The sequence below is a fragment of the Atractosteus spatula genome, chromosome 4, assembly GCF_055471065.1.
Source record: "Atractosteus spatula isolate fAtrSpa1 chromosome 4, fAtrSpa1.hap1, whole genome shotgun sequence".
NCBI lineage: Eukaryota > Metazoa > Chordata > Actinopteri > Semionotiformes > Lepisosteidae > Atractosteus > Atractosteus spatula.
In genome coordinates, this window is record NC_142709.1 from 59052202 (window position 1) to 59072130 (window position 19929).

Here is a 19929-nt window from a genome sequence, read left to right on the forward strand (position 1 = left end):
ACTCGATAGCACTTAACTCGTAGTGATTCATACTGTCCTGCTACTAGTCCCACACACTCCCTTCACCCCTTTAATGACAAGCAGGTGGCTTTTGACAATTCTTTTACAACCTCTCTGCCAGTGCTCCAGTTGCAACAAACCAAATTATTACCCATTCCTTCGTCCAGTACATTTATGAACTGATAAAGTTTAGAAAAGGCTACATGGATATTCTTTACACTCCCCAAAACGGAAAATAAAATTGATTTTAGATTACGTATTGTTGTTGTTGTTTCTTATGTGTTTCAACACTGTTTGCCTATACTAAATCTATTTATTCCATTTATGAAGGTGCCCCTTTTATCAATTGTCTAGTCAAAAAAAAAGTTTCGAAATTAGATTGGATTGATTTACTGAACCCAAAAGAACTGATCAAATAGTTTATTTACTGTAGATATAAAGCAGTGTTTTAGAATTTCGTTTTATTTTTCATAAACCATTACGAAATACTTTAATCTAGTTGTTTTTTTTATTTCGATAATAGACTGCATGACGCACTCTTTGTGGTTGCATATAGAATTGTATTAAGAACACGCATAAGATCATTTTCCATCATGAAGGCACTGAATCATTTATTTAAGAAGGTACCTGCAGCAGGTGATTTTGTGACCGTGACAACCAAGTGACAGCAGGAACAGCGAACAAATCTAATAAAGCTTAATAGGGCGTGATATACTGGATGGCATTAAACTTAACAAAGATGCGTATGAAATCACAAAAAAGTAAATGTGTTCATTAGTATGATCTCTAAGGACCGCCAAACATTTCATTAATTTATAATTTATGATTGTTTGACAAATATTAGAAAGTATGTAAATATGAGAGGCATAATGTCTTTTCTGCGGGAGATGAAGAAATGACCCAAAGTCTATGTTGCTGCTAGACTGAACACACGAATTATATCTGTTATCAAACTGTGCTTTCACTTTGCGCAACACATTGTGGAACTGACATGTGAAATAGTGCAGATAAACCAATGGTTTAAAACGTAATACTGGCAATATGGATTTGCATTTTTTTACATTTTACGTCTTGTTATAATTTATGATGACAAATCGACTTTAACGTCTTTTATGACTTTAGTTGCTTTAATGTTAAAGACAAAAAGAAAATGATCATGGTGAATGTGATGTCGAGCTAGAAAGGTGAATTTATTACATCGGCGTTGACTTTATTTTTTTAATTGAGTGGTGGAAATAAACGGGAATATACAGTATATAAGTTTAAAGTGGCATGCTTTATTTTGCAAAAAGATCAAATTGGATTCAAGATGTTATCGAAATAAATTGTTGTAGTGTGGTATGTTTTCGAAAAACAAAAGCTTTCTTACCCTTAACGTATTTCTCGAAGAATGATCGATTGTACAAATAAAATGTCTGTAATGTTTTTCATATGCACTTACTAAATATTAAATGTAGCTGTATTTTCTTTTTGTTGTTGTTGTTGGTTCCTTTGCAAACTCCCCTTTGTTTCATCAAATCATTATCGTAAAATCTGTGTAAAGCACAATATTATCTGTATTTCTCTGTATTCATTTTACTTTAAACCATTTAAAATATTTGTGCTCCTTGCTCTTACTTCATCTTCTTTTTTCTTTCTGACTTTTGTGTCAGAGCTAATCCTGTTACATGATATGGCACTATGCAACAGTTAATCCTGAATCGACCATATTCTCTGTCAAAAACGGAAGAGGACAACCTACTTGGAATTTACAAGACCTAGAAAATATGTGGGAACTGCATGTAGAACTGCAGGCTGCGGGTTCATAATTTGAGAGGAAGTTGTCACTCTGTTGCCTACTTTTTTGTCCTGTGCTTTAAATGTTGAACAAGGAGAAGGCTACCCACTGGGAGAATTATAGCCGCAATCCCTACACACCAGACATATTAAATCTGATACTCTAGGAAAATACATACATGCTACACAATGCAAAAACCGATTTACGAGGCGATAGGTTATAGAGTGCTTTTTAGGACCCCTAAAAGTTAACTGAACCTGTACTGTATACAGATATGATAATTCATCACCATCATCACATCATCATTAACAGCTCTAGTATTACTACATGTTGTTGTTAGTTTTAGATGAACTGTATTTACTGATTGTTGTATTTTGCCATTCGATCTTTAAAATGCCATTTGATGTGTTTTCATTGTTTAAAGTGAAATTACTTCACATTATATTTTTAATTCTGTGCATGTTTTTTTCCCAAAAAAATAAGAAAGAAAAGGAAGATTTCAAAAAGGCTCACTTCGTGCTTCAGTGTCAGTGATCTGAATAAATACTATATAGCTTATGAACTAATCAAGAAAATATGTACAAGATTAAAGACGTATTTAGAACGCTTCTTTTCTACAATTGTAAAACAATAAGCTAATTAATGAACATTTTACAATGCAACTTTGATAAATGTAGATAGTTGCTTTTCAGTGACCCGGTATATAAAGGATATAGTAATAAGGAGTAAGTTTTGTCTTTTATAAGAAGAAAAATATTATCAGCTAGAAAAAATGTTTACCATGTTTGTCCTATAATATATATATTTTTTTTTATTTTTGTTTCTGTACCATACCTTAAGTATTCAAATGTTGATTGTACAACAGATGTGTCAGTGTAACGATTAACTAATGATTTTTCGTTTGGCTAAAAGTTCGCGGAGGTCAGAGCAGAGACGCAAGAAGAACGGGATCTGAATGCATTTAAACAGCAGGAGAGCGAACGCTTTGACTGTTCCATCTTTGTGAACACATATACTATTACTCCCTGACCATGATACAGCTTTATCTGACGTCTCGCCTTCTTGTTTGTGTACGATTAAATCATTTTGAAAATCGAAAGTATCAAACTTGCTAAATCGGAAGTAGACATTGAAATGGTATCATACATTTTCGAGTTATTTTTTAACCGATGCATCATATTGGATTTATTTTTCGGGGGGGGGGGGGAGAGGGGGGAACGTGACTCTCGAGGGTTGTAATTAACACGAGACCAAGAACTTGTAGCAGTTCGGAAGAGTCTTCATTGTTCAATACATGTCGTTAATGGGATGATCAATAAATGTGTTTCCTCCTGTTCTTTCACCCCTTACAGTATTTTATTTTTAATTCACATAATCTCTTGAATGCTTAACCTGTATGTCAGATTAAGAGATAATGAGAAATGAATTCTTAATTTTTCATGAAGCTACTCCATTCTTTACAAATATGCTGGTAGCAGATATACACCCACATCCAGCCCAATATTAGCTAAGACACGTTTCTTAAATAGCCTTTATGTGTGACTAGCCACGTTTTGATGACTTTAATATTACACAAGAAAACAAACTTTCCTGTGGTGTCGTTTTCTTCCATGGTCGTCATGCTTTCCTCCCACATGATTTAAAAAAAATACATAAAAATACACCAAGAAATGATAAATAGCATCAGAGAGCTAATCGCTGGAGGGCACGTTTACCAATTCATAATCATTTGTTCTCGTTGATATATGACCCTTTCATATAAATCTGAAAAGCTTCCATTTGAAGGTGTAAATAGTGTTTTCTTCACTAAACCTTGCTGCATTCGAAGTGATTGATCTCGTGTACAATTTCTCCCAGAGTGCCATTTTAGTGGGGGGATACTTGGTTTTAAAAGATTAACAGGGGCCCTTTTCCATATTAATGAAGCCAAGGAATAGAGACGTTTTGATAATTTCGTTAGTTTTGTGTACGGCAATTGTCTTATTTTCAGTGATAGACCCCTGTGGCTGCTGTACATTGAATTAAAACACGACTGCGTGTTTCGCGTTTAGGGACAAGCCAACCTCTATTTAATGTGGAAAACAAATGTTGACTTCCTCAGCTTTAGAACTTGGTTTCTTGGCAAACCACCAGTTGTCCTTCAATTGAACTTTATTTAATTTATCTACTCAAATGTTTCCTTTAAGTGTAAACGAGAGGATATCATTTATAGCAGAACATTAACAGGTAGTTGTGTGTGTGGTGTACTGAATTGCACGGAAATCACATTGCGATTTTACAGGGGTGATAAATTGTAATCTAAAAATTAATTTTTAGAGCCCTTTTTTCTTTTCTTTTGACTCAGCACAGAAATCAGATTTTACCGAACTAACCAGGATGTATGAATATAAGATCAGACACAGAATAAAAGACGTTTTGTTTTAGAAAAAAAAACCAAAGTGATTGTAAAAGAATATGAACAACGTCAATACAGAAAATCTTAGTCGTCAGTCAGACGTGTGAAGAGTATATTTTTCAAAATATTCCAAAGGGCAATTGCTATTGTTTGTATTTATCTTGATAAACTAAAAATGGAGTAGTTAAGCGTTCACTGTCGAACAGTTTTAATATAAAGGTTTAATTTAATACAGATGTATACTCTACGCCAAACAAATGAAGACAGAAGAGAACACAGAATCTCAAGGACGCACAGTTATACAGGACTGGACGTGTGTTTGTTTTGAAAAATTAAATACCCTTACATTTAGAAATTTCTCAGCAATGCACCTTCTAGATCACAGGACACGACTGCTGCAATACCTAAACTTGGATTAAGTCAAATTTGGAGAGATCCGGAAGGAGATCAGACAGAACTCAATGTTTATTTTTTTATTGTTGGTGTTTTAAAATATATTATGTTAGGATGAATGCATTATAACTGATAGCCTCAAACTAAAATGAATGGTAGTCAAAATGGCCATACCTGGCGCACACAACTAGGACTTTGTGTGAGCACAAATGTGTGTCTCGTTTTAAATGAAAGCATGTGGCTTGTTTAATATCCAGGAAGTAGCGAATGTTTTCTTTTTAATTCTGCGATATTAAGCAAAATGTATGTAATGGTAAGAAAAGGGTGCAAAATGAGATAAACCAACCAATATTATCAAATTCTAAAAAAAGACAACTCTGAAATGACGAGCTCGAGGTTGCAACATCTTGAATTTGGTTGGTGCGTGGTTAACCAGCTCCCCCAAAATCCAAACGTTACTTGCTATTATACCATTCAATCTCTCTTTTTTACGGCCATAAAATGACTCATTAAATTGAGATCATGTCTATGATCAAAACGTCCTTGATGCTTTAAACTGGATGGAAATAAAGCATTTAATTGCAATTAAACGCATAAATACTATTAGTAATAATTCAATTTACAGAAGAAGTCCAGGGTGAGATGATAGGATCCTTCGGTACCTTCGAACTGTTCATATACTCTCTTGATGCACATTTTAATACTAAGTAGACAGGGCTTGTTGCAAACTATAAGAACAAATTAGGAGGAAAATCTGGGGATCAAAGAAGAAAAAGAAAATAAGTATGGGCATTCGGGGAGCCTGACTTATTCAGACAACTGCTTTGAGACTCCAGGCCAACAAGCGTGTCTTACATTGAAAAGGAGCCTCTATTCAAAGTGCAGGTGCGACGTAGTGCGGCACATTCTGCCACATTATGTAAAGGTTGTTAGAGATTAGTGTTCAGACTTAATAACTAAGACGCCTGATTTACATTGGAGAAAGCCCTTTCATCCATGAAAGCAAAATAATTTGGCGCGTGATAATTTGGAGTGCGATAATATCCTTATTCTTAAATTGCTGTGAAGAGTATAGGCGAAGTGCGCGTGCATTTTCTTCATATTCGTTAAACCTTAAAGACTTCAGTTTTCATTAAAGGCACTTGTGTAACTTTGTGGGTATAAGAACATGTTTCCCGGACCATGTTTCACGAACTAACGGCATTCAATCCACAGACTGAATATGATTTTACAAACTTGGTCGTGAACCTCTCTTTATCGGCTGTAGGGGCCAAGGGATATTAAGCAGTCTGACTTATTCACAAAGACACTCGAAGCGTGGCAAGATAATATGTATTAAAGTGATTACATAGTTCCAAAGAATTAATCTAAGTACGAGTAAAAGGTTTTCAGTAGCTCGCGAAAATTTGCTCACGGGACCATTCTTACCCAAATGTAGTATGAACACTATGATTTAAAGCTTAAAAGTGCAATATGGAGTCTCGATGGACAACAATGCATCCCTAAAGCATGTTTTTAGCACGTGTTGGGGAAAATGCACGTAGTCGATGCAGAGATCTAAGATTAGTCAAAATGGGATTTGCAGGACATGGTGTTGTATTAATTATTGTTGAATTATTTGAAAAAAAAATGAAAATGTTTCCGGGGATTCCTTACCCTTGTCCCGTTTCTAAAGTTAAGGGTAGAGGTAGGAACTCGGTTCGGGGAGTGGGGGCGGGTGTGTGTTGGGGGGGGGGGGCGTTAAAAACATTTTTTTCTAAAATTCTTATGCACGACAGGACCCTGCTGTTAAACAGCCGTCCCAGCTGTGTGAAGCCAGTGGGGAACATTGTGTGCACTGAAATGCTAATAAATATATAACTTGCTTGTCTTGCAGGTAAGGAAAAGCAAAGATAAAATTAAGCAGGGGAGATTAAGTTGCATTAACAGTAAAGCTATGTGAATTGACAATCCATTGTAAAATCCAAGGCAAGCTAAATACCTTTTAATGTGTTTTTTAAATATGCCGGATCGATACTTTTTAAAACAAATGTTACAATGACAATTTAGAACCATCTTTAGTATTTACTGTGTGTATGACGTGGTCTGGTATTCTGGGGTGGGTACACTAAAGATTTAAACATAATGGCAACCACAGAAAAGCAAATTGATTTGAACAATTCCTTCGATACGATGAATCTACACGTCATGAAAATATATTCGAATACGTTCACTTTTATCATTTAAGGGATGCAGCAGGTTCTAAATGTCAGACCCTTTTTCAAAGTATTTGGACAGCGTATCTGAGTGACACATGCATGTTTACTATACATTTACAAATATCCATGAAAGTCTGCTCCAAAGCCTGAGTTTGCCATTTTGAACGTAAAGGAACTGTAAGCGAAATTAATCCTGTCATTCTTTTTCCTCGCCATTCTCATAGCCTGCATCTGTCATTTGGCATCTTTTAAAAATGAATCATCTCCAGCATGTTAAACTGACTGAGAACGGAGACAGATTAATAGCTTTTGCAAATAAAATATGAGTTGATTTTAAATGCTATCCTTAAAAACAGACTTTGGGAAGGAATTGTTGTAGCGTAGGAGCATGTTCTAATATAGATTTGAAAAAATATCGTAGATGTTTTTGAACATCAGAACAAATTCTTTGTGTATTTTGTGTCACTTGGTTAAAGAAATATCTGTATATGTAATGTATTGCATTTCTTACGCAAACTATAAGCATTAATAAGATAAAACATCTAGTGGATATTGTTTTAGATTATTATATAGCCGATTTAAGTTTGTATGGTTTGAGGATAGATTTATTTTAAACTGAAAGTCCTCCCAAAGATGTTCTTTAGCGAAAAGTATGGATTGGTGCGATCTTGAAAGCACAATGTTCCTTTGGAAGTGTGTATCCTGATCCGTGCATGTTGTGTGGTTTTTCCATTACCTCTACATCCACAATACAAATGCCTGTACAAATACCTATGCATGAACATGCACGTATGCATAACTCACAGTTAACAGTGTTTGTGTAAATACCTATTGAAAATGACACAGAGTGTGGGATTTGTAGTTTAGGGTATTGTTTGTTTGTCGCAGATCCTTTCCAACGGAATTCCAATCGGAGTGCGATAAAGTATATTGAGCAGCCTGTTTTAACATCCATATCTCTTCTAGAACCGGGTCTACAGATCCAGCTGTAGTCTACATATAATTTTATCATGTGTTTTCAACATGAAATATGTCGTCAGCCAATCAACTAAGGACAATGTGAGCGGACATGGAAACTTCCATTTTAAGAGAAATGGACGGTTTCCCCCTTTCCTTTGTATTCCACCACGTCTTTACCAATCGCTAATTAATATATTTATATATTTGGAATAACACCTGCCTGATGATTTCTGCATGCTAATTCAGGCAGCTCCATAGCTTGTAATTATAACATAAAATAAGACGTTGAATAGGCCACAGAAATTCTTTTCTTGGGCCCCGCTAATCCCCTATTAAAAGGGTCTTGTTAAATAATGCAAGACAGTTTCCGGAAGTAGGATTACCGCTTTCATTATTTTACAATGAAATGATATTTCACACTCAAATGAGTCTCGGTATTCTGTAACAGCCCTGAAAGGTCACATTCTGTTAAAAAATGGAAGTACGAAATGGCTTAATTCTTCTATTGCAGAATAAACAGAAGAGTATAACTTGCATTTGTATCCGTGTTATGTTATTAAAATGAAAGAATATGGATACTCATACATGTCTTCCTTAATCCATGTACTATAGTCGAGGTTTGTTTCAACTACACATTCCTAGAGGTCAAGATGTGTGGTAGATGAACCTGTTTCATCTTCTTTACTAAGTGACCTTTTAGTGACATTGAAAGAAATGCTTGATATGTGTCTCATGGTTCCATATAACACGATCCCTGCGCCAAATTTCTTGTTAAAACGTGGTAATCTGACAAGAGAATGGATTTGTCAGTCAAGGGCATGATAGATTCTTGATTTACTTTTATAACAAACCCAGAAGCACAGAGCGACCTTATTAATTTGCGTATTTACAGTATTTAGACTTCGTGGCTTAGCATACCGTCAACCGATCGACTCAAATAAGAACGTAAAATGACTTAATACTTAGAAAACGCATAATATCATTATTGTTTTTATGATATATTATATATCATATTATTGATATATTATTGTATATAACGATGTATTGAATCCACATCAATGCACCATCGGAGTAGTACTGATAATAATTATTTTGATCCAAAGATGCACATGGTAATCACAAGCGATGTAAGTAACACAGAACTACTGTTACTCAAAGAATACAATTACGAAGTCAGTGTTGAGTCCTGAATTTGAACCGAACGATAGCACAGTGTGAGTAGTAGAAGTCCAAGAGTGAGGACAACATGCCTGAAAATACAGTAGTGGGAGGAAATGCAGATCCACGAGCTGGAAGATGACTTTGGCTTTGTTTGGTACAGTACTCTGGCTAAGAACAGTTCACCAAAGTGTAGCTACCCATGGATTCGCTCTGACATATGGATTGACCTCAACGTAAGTGAATGAAACATGCAAAAAAAAACACGCGAGTTTAGAGTCGCAAGCAATTTTACATCAAGTACAAAAATATCAGATTTGTCTACACCACTGCACGTCTGTGAATATCATCCTATCAAGCAAAAATGAAAATGTAAACAAGTATGAATTGTATTTTCGGTCTCTGGTTCCGTTTTATTCCGTTTACGAGTGCTTTGTCTGTGCGAGAAATTATGTAAGGGTCACAGCTCTTGCCCATACATTGCACTGTTGTCAGCGGTTATCAATGAATAGACGTTAATTAATGCTCTCAAGAAGTAGTGATGTGGTTGATGATAGGAAGCAACAGGGGATGAATCCCACCAAAATGCTTTGTCAAAGATGAGAAAGAAAAGCCTGTGTCAATAAAAGAGCCACTAATGACGGCCACACGTCTCTCACCATGCTGTCCAAGAGGCCTTTCCTTCTTTTGTTGACTATAGTCAACTTTGATATCCTCATCAAGTTGAAGGAACTATGAACTTGTGTACATCATTAAGAAGCAGTGAACTTCCGGTTTTTACAATCCTTAAGATTTCTGGTATTTTTAAATATAACGGTCTTTTGATAAATCATCATTAAAATACGGCTATGCTCAGATATGCACACATATGTATGTATTACACAGTTCTCTTACACTTCTTTCTATAGGAGCCACGTCTGTAAATATGTTAGGTCCATACACTTATTGTTTGATTATTTGGAAACCATCACCGAGGAAGAAGAACTGTATTAAACCTTTTGAGCCTGAAAGCAGATTCCAGTCGAATTGATTAATTCTTTGTCACCGTGGTGACATTCTTTAAGGTCTATAATGAGGACAATGAAGACTATAAAATGTGGCATATACTGTATATATAGATTTTCGCAGACTGACATCAAAAGTAGTAAAAGTAGTAAAAGCTGTTCGTTACAAAACCAAAATATATAAAACACAAAACGTTATTTGGAGGTACACGAAACGTACATAACCAGCTTCATTCACGTAAAGACTACAACTAAAAAGTGAATATTTAGTTCTGAGGTGCAATATAGTGTGATGTAATAGGGTAGGAGTGTATTGTTGAATTTAAAGTTTTTTTTCCAACAGTCTGTATGTCCTGTCTTTCACTTGTCAAGTAAAAGTATATTTATCCAAGTATTAAACAAATCACCTAATATTGCAGATTATGAGTTAAAAGTAGGTTAGTGTCAAAATCTGTGTTTATTACTTATTATAGCCTATTCCTATAATTTGTATATTACTGAATTTTACAACATGGTGTTAAAACAAGGACAATAATCCAATAAAAACAACAAAATGATTTTAGACGCAGTTGTGTGTATTCGAGCGTATGTTGTGTCTTAGCTTGTTTTCTGTGTTTGAACACATTTAATGTTACGCGGTTCACAACTGCAGCTAGTTCTCAGCATACACTTACAGCATACACATCGCACAGCATACACTTTGTAAAGCATGCAGTGAGTTTTAATTTGACACACAAAAAACCCCCAAACAGCTATGAAATAAACCAACAGATGCTACTAATACATACAATTGTTTATTTTTCCAGACTTCTTTAAACCCTGGGCGAACTCCAAGTTATTTTATATCGAGTCTGCACATCTAAACGTACGACTGGCCGATGCGTAGCGTTTAGGTGTTTAACTTTTCCTGTAGGTTAATTAATTTTTACTTTTAGAATAAGCTCTAAATATGTCTAATGTCTAAACCGATATACAGTCACTTTTATAAAAACATGTTTCGAAGTGTTATCAGTTTTTTTTTCTCCTGTTGCAGATTAATGTGTATCGCCTTATTAATACCATAAGGCCTTCTAGGCGGGATATGATTCCACCACTTTTTATACCTCTCGTTATGCCACCTTTTCTGGAAATGCATATGAAAATAGATTCTACTTTTGTATACACCGTGCCTAATGTATATATATACTGTATATTCTTACTACAAACATATACATCTGAATAGGCCATTATAATGCGGGCTGTACAATTTTTAAATATTCAACGTTGCCCCTAAGTGCTAGAGTTGCTTTTAGTATTTTTCTTCTTTCATCCCTTTTGTAACGGTTGAGAGTTAAAGCCTGAGACGTCTCCACAGAGAAGAGGAGAACAAATCAGTGACAAAGAACGCTTTCCGTGTCATCAACGTCGTTTAGACGACAAGCAAGAATTCTTCAGATAATAACTCCCACTTCAAAGACTCCTCGGTTCAATTGAGACCGAACCATCCTTTTTATTCGCACACAAGAGCTGGCACTAAAGAGGAATCAACTGTTTGGTTATTTTTTCGCCATGTTTATTTTTGTCCTATTCATTAGGGTACTTGGATAAAATAAACAACAAGACAATTACTAAAAGACAAACTCGAAACGTATCTGTCCAGAAAGTCCGTATCCACCCACCCCCTTACCATATATCACGGCTCCTTTATTTCAAAATAAAGCAAGTTAAATCATAATAATAGTTACTTATCACGGATTAAACGGGCTGTACGCCCCCGTATGCCTGTAAACATAGGGAAAATAAGGCAACACTGAACGTTTTGGCGTTTTAAATACAACTAAATGTGGAAGATATCTCTTACAGAAGACTCGAGTTTTGAACAGGAAATGCGTCGCGTACACTTGGCGCAGATCACGCACACACAAAAAATAAGACTAATGTACCTCATATTTTTGTTAAAAAAAGCTATGTATTTGTTATAGAGCTTCCTCTCAACAATTGTGAGAAACACAAGTGTCAGGACATACTGACATACACAGACACACACATACTGCGAAGTTATTTATATGTATTTGGAGGAGGGGTGATGATGTTGGTGGTATGCGCGCTCACGAAAGTTGGTACAAAGGAGCATTAAGAGACTGCTCGAACCAAATTTATCTCGCTAGAAAAGGTTTTTGATATAGTTTTCTCCATTACCATAGAGACCCCAACGTGGCATAGTACAACGCCATAAAACTTATACCTTTCAACTCCAAATTCAGTCTCCTCGAGCACTCGTGAGCTTAGCACGACCTTTCTCTCGCTGTCTTTGCTTAAAAACATTTCCGTTGCTTTACAAAGTTTCCATCTACTCTAAATCCTCCCTCTGATTCCAGCAGAAAGAAAAACAAAAGTTAACTGACTCTTGAATTTGGGCGTTGTTTTTCTACCTAATGACGTTGTGATACGTTGTCATTATGAACCGAAATAGTTTATATGCACTATTTTAATACAGGTACCTGTACGAAAATACTATAGAAAACGTGAAACTAGCACGAAGAAACGTTTAGAGCAAGAGTAAGTCTGTAAACAGTAAATATTCTATTCTTTAAAAAACACCGCGGTGTACAGACGCACGCCTTCACTATTTGAGTTTGGCTCGCCTATTGCCATAGAAATCCTAACTCACCATGAAGATTCACCGTTGAGAAGAAATACTTCTTTGTAGAAAAAAACTTCTTTGAAGTCTGAACGAGAATATTCAAGCTTTTCAGCTGTCGCTGCCTAGATTACCTTCAGAGAAAATGGAGAGACTTCTATCTCAAGAAAATAGGAAATTTGAGATTTAAGAAAAGATCAGATTATGTTCGTACTCTTTTAACAACATAATGTTCTTGAAGGACAAGCATTATATACACGGAAAATATTTTAAAAGAGTTAGGATTCGGAAAAATATACGCATACATTGGCATAGGTCTATGTTTATTTTTCATCACTGTCCTCACAAATTTTACAGAATGCCAAAGTTCGATGATATTGAAAATTCTAGGCACTATGTGAGGTTTTCGTTTCTAAAATATTCTTCATATTCTACATATTTTGAAACGAAATCCTTAACTTCAAATCTGAAAAAAATCAACATCACCAACATCGCACACCAAGTAGTAATGATCATGAGTAACGTTCGTATGAGTAATATAATATTCTTTCCAAATATAGGATAAAATTGAAGTTATTTTCCTTTCGCATTCCACACATTTGTAAACTTTTGGAATATTAGTACCTCTGTACAACCCTCTGGACTTTTCTGGGGAATGTAATATGTTATATGTAATATGTTAAACTCACTTTATTTGTCCTGCAAAGAAACCTGGACGTCTTACTTAGTCGTTTTTTAAAACTTTCTTGGCCAAGAATCAGAAGCAAGGCTAAAACACAAATCACCTGCTTTCAATCGACTTCAGCTGCGTGCGTGCGTGAGTCTGTAAATCCAATACATGTTCACAATTGAGATGGATCCAGTAAAAGCTAAGGTGATCATTACAAAATACAAAGTCCCAGGTATTTGTTTATTACAAATTTTATTTTACATTACACATCCTGTGCGCTTTGACAATACTATCACTATAATACTCGATTTATTTAAAATACTTGACAAAATTACAAGGCAGTTTGGTACACAACCCGGAGATTAAACACTCGGAGATCACATCGTCGAGAAATTAGTTTTTGAACAAATCTTTAAAAAGCACACACAATGCCCACAGTTACTCAAAACATGTCTTTTTAAAAATTTCAATAGTCATGTAAAGTATGTAATGATAAAATAGAAATATTAAATACCAAACAGTATAATGTTTAGACCAAAACCTGGCCATAAATTAAATGCCGGCTAACACCGTGTATAAATGGTGATTTTTATGTGAAACTGCTTCATTACAATTTTATTTTACAAACCAGTAGCAAACGATAAAAATATTTCCCCCAAAAGACTGAAAAGATAGCACTTTACAAAATTCTTATTCACACTTACACATGAAAACATCACCATTTACAAATGTACAATATTTTCTATTAAAACACTTTGGTTCGATAATACAAAAATGTGTTTATGTCAAGTTTAAAAATAAATTATGGACATAAAAGAGCGAAAACAGCATTTACATAAAATTAGTTGAAATACGTGTGGTGAACCAATAAAAAACAGGCGCTGAAATAATCAGCATATTTTAGTTCATACGGTCAAAGCTGCTTTCAAAGCAGTTTTATGAAGTCAAGCTGTTTTTCAGCAGTTTTGGGATCTGCGTGGCAGTGCTATGAACTGAAAAGTTGGTGGTTCAATATGTTGTTGTTGTTGTTGTTGTTGTTTTGTTTTTCTTGTCGTTCGGGTTATTTTGAAAATCTTCGGAATATTGTCTGCTGTTCGGTTCTGCCTAAAACGTGTCTCCGGGTTCGGGGTTCCTGTAAGGAGGCACGTCCGCAGAATCTGGCGAAGACGGCTTGCTGGGAGGGGTCGGAATGCCACTTGCTCCCGAACTGTGACAAACATACCACTCGCTTAAGTTAGCAGCTTGAGAAGAGGAGAGGGGCTCGGAGTGCGAGGAGGAAGCCGGGTCTCGACCCGAGTCCGAAGAAGGGGAGACGAGGGAAGGAGTCGAAGATTCATATCCGGAACTCGGAGGTGGAGACTTGCAGTGCACTTTCATGTGTTTTCTTAGGGAGCTGGGGTGCGTGTAGGACTTATCACAGCCTCTCACTTTGCAGTTGTATGGCTTATCACTTGTGTGCACGTGGGAGTGCTTTTTTCTGTCACTACTGTTAGCAAAACGTCTATCACAGCCGTCAAACTCGCATTTAAAAGGCTTTTCTCCTGAAAGAAATAAAAGGGGGAAAAAAAAATTACAAGAGTAGAAGCACTAACATATAGGCTATGCAAACACCCACACTGCTTGTCTGCTTTATTTCAGGGGTGAACTGTCATATTTCATTTTAATCTGTTCAAGCCACAGAATCTCGCTTGCAAGTGTCGTGGTCATCGACGAGACAAGTAAATGTCTCCAGGCGCATGTGTCTGTTTTCGAATATAAAAGATTTAGGCTGCAATATGTTCATTAGTAAAAGATATGGCTTGACAAGCAAAGAGTTTAATGCAATTCATAACACCTTCAGGACAATAGTCCTGGTCTGGCCACACATAAGAGGACGTGGTCAGTGTCCAGTAATGTCTTCACTTCATTTTAATGATGCGGGTGCTGCCATACACAGGTTTCAGGTTTGTTTTCAGGGTCTACATTTTAGAAAATAAATTTAAAAAAATAGCCATTTTTTGCACCATGTGCAGGTACTGTAACTTGTACAACGTCTTCTTTTTTCATTGACTTAGAAAATGGGAAGAGAATTATCGAGCTATTGTATCCTAATTCATCAATATTATTTTAAAACAAAATTCGACGAAATATACCTCTCACTTCCCCGAAAAGCTTACAGTATTGTTTATTTTATTTTATTGTTTTCAGCGTTAAAAGTTTAATTCATTCTGGTATTTCGTTCAGATAAGACGCATACATTAATAATGTGAACTCTTAAGAGTTAACTGTATGCATCCGAACGCTATTCGCGATTGCTGCAATACAAGATGCTTTATATTAATGAATGTGTTCTTTTCAAAACATAACACTACCTGAAGACATTAGCATTAATCAAAAAGCGCATCTCAGAATATTCAATACTGCTGTCTAATTACAGTTGCACGTTAAGGAACAATTTGACCTTCAGCTGTTGGGTTGAGACAGCCAATCAAGGATATTAGTGTACTACAAGCAAGTAGTAAGTAGGGGACCCCTGGGAAACCCATATCCATAAACGCAGAGATTGTGCAGGGTCTGCAGAGTGTGGTAACTACGAACAAAAAGCGGTTTTTCTATTCCCGGGAGTTTAGAAAAACATTCCCGCTAGAAATCACTTCCAATGCTTATCCCTTTCATTTTTTAACACCGTGGGGGCAAAGATATCTCGCTATTTTTTTCTGGGCAACTGCATGGAAAAGGCTTATAAAAAAACATCTCGGGCCTACGTGTTCAAAAATAGAGCAAGTACCCACCGTCGCCATTTTTAAACACTTGTTGTGAATCGTCTAACTTGCACAGCTGAATTTGCTTCCCACGAATTTCATGATGACAAAATCATAGAATGTGGAAGTTATTAACATCAGAGCGAAACTTATACAAACAAGAGCGGAGGACTGTATGCCGATATCATGAAACCTTCAGAATCCTGCTGTTACGGGTGCTCCATCTGTCCACGATTGTCCACTGCCTTGTTGATAGCTTATTCTGTGAATGTTGTTTTAATCCTAAAAAGTCCTCTCTTTAAAATAGTTTCCCCCAGATATTAATGAGTATATATATAGATCGTATACGTGTCATCCCCACTGCAATCATCCGAGTGAGCTGAAATTGTTATCGATTCCTGTGGAATGGTATAGAAAGGGGATTCAAATGTTTACCTTTTACAATTGTATTTAATTAACAATCGTGCGATTTCATTATTTTGCCATCGTTTAAAAAGGCTAATGTGACCCTTGGATTTGTTTATTTTTGAGGGGAAGGGGGGTTGTATTGGGTACTTTTCCGAGGCTGCTAAAAGCTGTTGTTTAATTTTTAGAATGACGTTTTTTGATTTGCAAGACAAGTGTTTCAGGTTACAAAAAGATAGGTTTAGTCACATTCTGTTGACGCAGAACCTGTTGTGTTCTGGTCAGCGTGAACAAAAATCATGAGCGCTTCTTCTGCTGTTTTATTTTTAAATCGAACGACTGGTAATTACAGAACGTCTACCAATGATCAAAAAGAACCATTTCCATACACGAAAATTAAAGGTGTATTATATTTATATGGTGTACCTTAATGACACTTATTAAAAGACATACCGATTAGTTCCACATCGCCACTATCAGAATCCCTGGATCTATTCCTTGCGGGCAAAGAAAACAAATTAGGAAACCTAGCAGGTCATTACCTCTTCGAAATGAATTGGGTTGTTGAAACCGCTTGCCATTGGAAAGAATGACGCGAAGCAGCATAAAAAAGATGCTCAGAACTTGTCTGGATTTTTTCTTTTATTCTCACCATTTATTGAGAGATACGACAGGCCTCAGTGTTTTGGAATGACCAGCAAGGCACCAAAGGGGCTACTGATAAAGTAATTATTGATGTTTCACAGGGTATTCCCGTAAATTGTAAATACTCACTGATAGTTTCCAATTTTTAGTCTAGGCATTATCATGGCCCTTATAGTTAAAAAACAACGTCCTAGTGTGTAACAAATGGTAAGCCATATGTTTCAGCTTCGGGACATTCCTGCCATGTTATCATATTCTCTGTTTTCTTGCAGATTCTGAAAATAAAGTTGATAAAAACAACTATAATCGCGTTGCTGCTACACGCGTGTTGGAGTGCACCTGCAAATATATACTTTTTAACAGCGCATCACTCGTTGTTTGCGCAATGTATGAAAATGCTTACTCCATATTGCTCTACACTAAAAGAAAAAAACGTATTACTTATAGAACTCAATATTTAGGCATTATATTTTAAATGGATAAACTTTCAATATTTAGAGGTCTTCTAACTCTTTAATTTTTAAGTAGTGAAGTTTAACACTTTATGGGACTTGAAGTGAAAGCTACTCTGATCTCTTGAAGGAATAACACTGAAAACAAATCTCGTTGTAACACAACAGCTCTTGTGACAAAGGTACTATACATTCCAACCACCAAAGCGTCGTCTTAAAAAAAAAACAACAACCATATACTAACACGAGTATTTAAAACAACGTCATTAAAATACATTTTGCGAAATTACTGACCTGTGTGCGTCCTCTTGTGAATCTTTAGGTTCTCGGATCTTGCAAACACTTTGCCACAGCCAGGGAAAGGACAGGGGAACGGTTTCTCGCCCGTGTGAACTCGGATGTGGTTTACAAGTTTGTACTTGGCTTTAAAAGGCTTCCCTTCTCGAGGACAGTCGTCCCAAAAACAGATATGATTCGCTTGCTCTGGTCCTCCGACGTGCTCCACTGTAACGTGCGTTACTAGCTCGTGCATGGTGCTGTAAGTTTTGGAGCAAAGTTTTTTCGCAGCGTGTTCCGGCTCTATCCACTTGCAGATGAGCTCTTGTTTGATCGGCTGCCTCATGTATCGAAAGAAAGCACCGGGACCGTGGTGGTGAGCGCCGAGATTCATATTCAGATTCATGCCGCTGTAGCCGTGGAGAGGCGAGGCAGTAAACCGATCAGCCCTTGAACCTGCTACTTGACTTAAGTGATCAGACCTAACGTACATTTCTCCAGGTATTCCTAACCTTATTTGTCCATTCAAAGCCTGGCCACCTGGAGCTCCGTTAGGCGGTTGTTCGTGATGGAGTCCAGGGAAAAGGTTATGGTTTCCAGCTTCAGGGTGATGACCATAGTGTCCAGGGTAGCTACCTGTTGTTGAGACAAACATTCCGTGGTGAGAACCTGCACCAGGAGCCTGATCGGTAAGCCCTGGCATGGCTGGAGCTGTCAGATCTCTGCGAATTAGGAAATCCCTACCTGCCGTCAGCGCCTGGGCCGTGTGAGACATAGAGTATGGTACTGCCGCAGCCTGCACTGGGCCGAAAGCTCCCGTTTGACTGGAGACAACTTCACTGTGGCCTGGCATATGATGATTATGGTGGTGATGGTGGTGGGAATAATGATGGGCTGGGCTGAGTTTGAGGGCCGCGGAGTGCCCCATGTGTTCTGGCCCGAATGGACTTGGCCCCAGGCGGGGTTCTGAAGTAATCTCCCCAGGGTGCGTGTGAGCCATTGAGTGAGGATGGCTGCTGAACCCCGGGAAGCCTGTCATGCTCTGAGGGGTATGGTGATGATGGTGATGGTGGTGAGCCCCTGCCAAGTCAACTAATCTCAACGCCGTGTTCCGTTTGGAGAACGCGGGGTCCATCATTGGGTTTCCCAAAGCATCCACGCTCATTACTCCTAGTTTGAGAATAACTTGACAGCAGGCAAAATAATAATAATAATTATGATAAATACGTTTAATAGTAATAGAACATATACGATGGAAAAAAAAAACTTTCTAGAGTTTAGATTCTATCTCAGTGCCTACGTGGAATCCCATTCGGTTGAGAGGCAGCAGCAGGACGCTTTGAGATACTGAATAGAGATTCATGGTCGGCGCTGCAGCCCGTGGAGCTAAACAATCAGCGAGCGTTCTAATTGGTCAGAGCTCAGTGATTGACGTCACGTGTGACAGCTTCCAATGTGAAGAAAAATGTGTTAGCGACAGCAAGAGACCAGAGCGCCTGCGCCGAGCCTCAGGCAACAGAAGAAAAGTGATTTTTTTTTTCTTATGCAAAGGGTATTGTGGTTTTAACTCCAGTACCCCCAAACGTTTATTTTCTTTTGTAATACTATTATTATAACAATATGTAAGGAACTGTTAAAGTCTATTTAAGTTACAGACCGCTCTTTCTACTTGCTCTAAATGCTTTTTACAGAAACCATGCGTGTGTGTGTGTGTGTGCGCGCAGAGGAGGAGGGGGGTAATTAAAAAAAAAGTAGAACTACATGTATTCAGACCGCCTGCTCCAATGAATTCTTGTAAAAAAAAAATAAGCCGCTTAATGTGCGTGACTTGTAAGGCTTTTGGCTTTCAGGAAAAAAACTAGCGATAGGTTGGACGGTTTGGAAAGTTCATTACCTATGTGAGTTGTAATCACATCCTGTAATTTTCTCTTTTTTTAACGATTTTACTTTTGAACATTTCTTTCTGTTACGATCGAAAGCGGAGATGAGGCGCAATCTGGCCGTAAGATAAAGGGAGGAAAATTCACCCACTCTCAATAAATTCAGTAAACTAAAAAAAAAACAAGGAGTCACTTCTTAACACTTTAAACTAGATTTGTCCATCTTGCACGTCTTCTCAAATGAGATACGTGCAGAAACCAAGATGCTTAAAGAAAGCCCTAGACCTCCAACGCCAGTCCCCAGAATCTTACACTTCGTCATGGGATCCGTTTCGCTATATTTGTGAATAGCGCA

The 19929-nt window shown here is 37.0% G+C and overlaps 1 protein-coding gene across 1 annotated transcript; it reads right to left on the reverse strand.

Moving 5' to 3' along the window:
* Positions 1 to 13410: 13410 nt before the first annotated feature.
* zic4 (zic family member 4) lies at positions 13411 to 19055 on the reverse strand. Its single transcript, XM_088913452.1, has 2 exons — positions 17713 to 19055; positions 13411 to 14716 (listed from the first exon to the last, which is right to left on the reverse strand). Exons 1-2 carry the CDS (start codon positions 18857 to 18859, stop codon positions 14280 to 14282), a joined length of 1584 nt encoding a protein of 527 aa, XP_088769578.1. The 5' UTR covers positions 18860 to 19055; the 3' UTR covers positions 13411 to 14279.
* Positions 19056 to 19929: the final 874 nt, after the last annotated feature.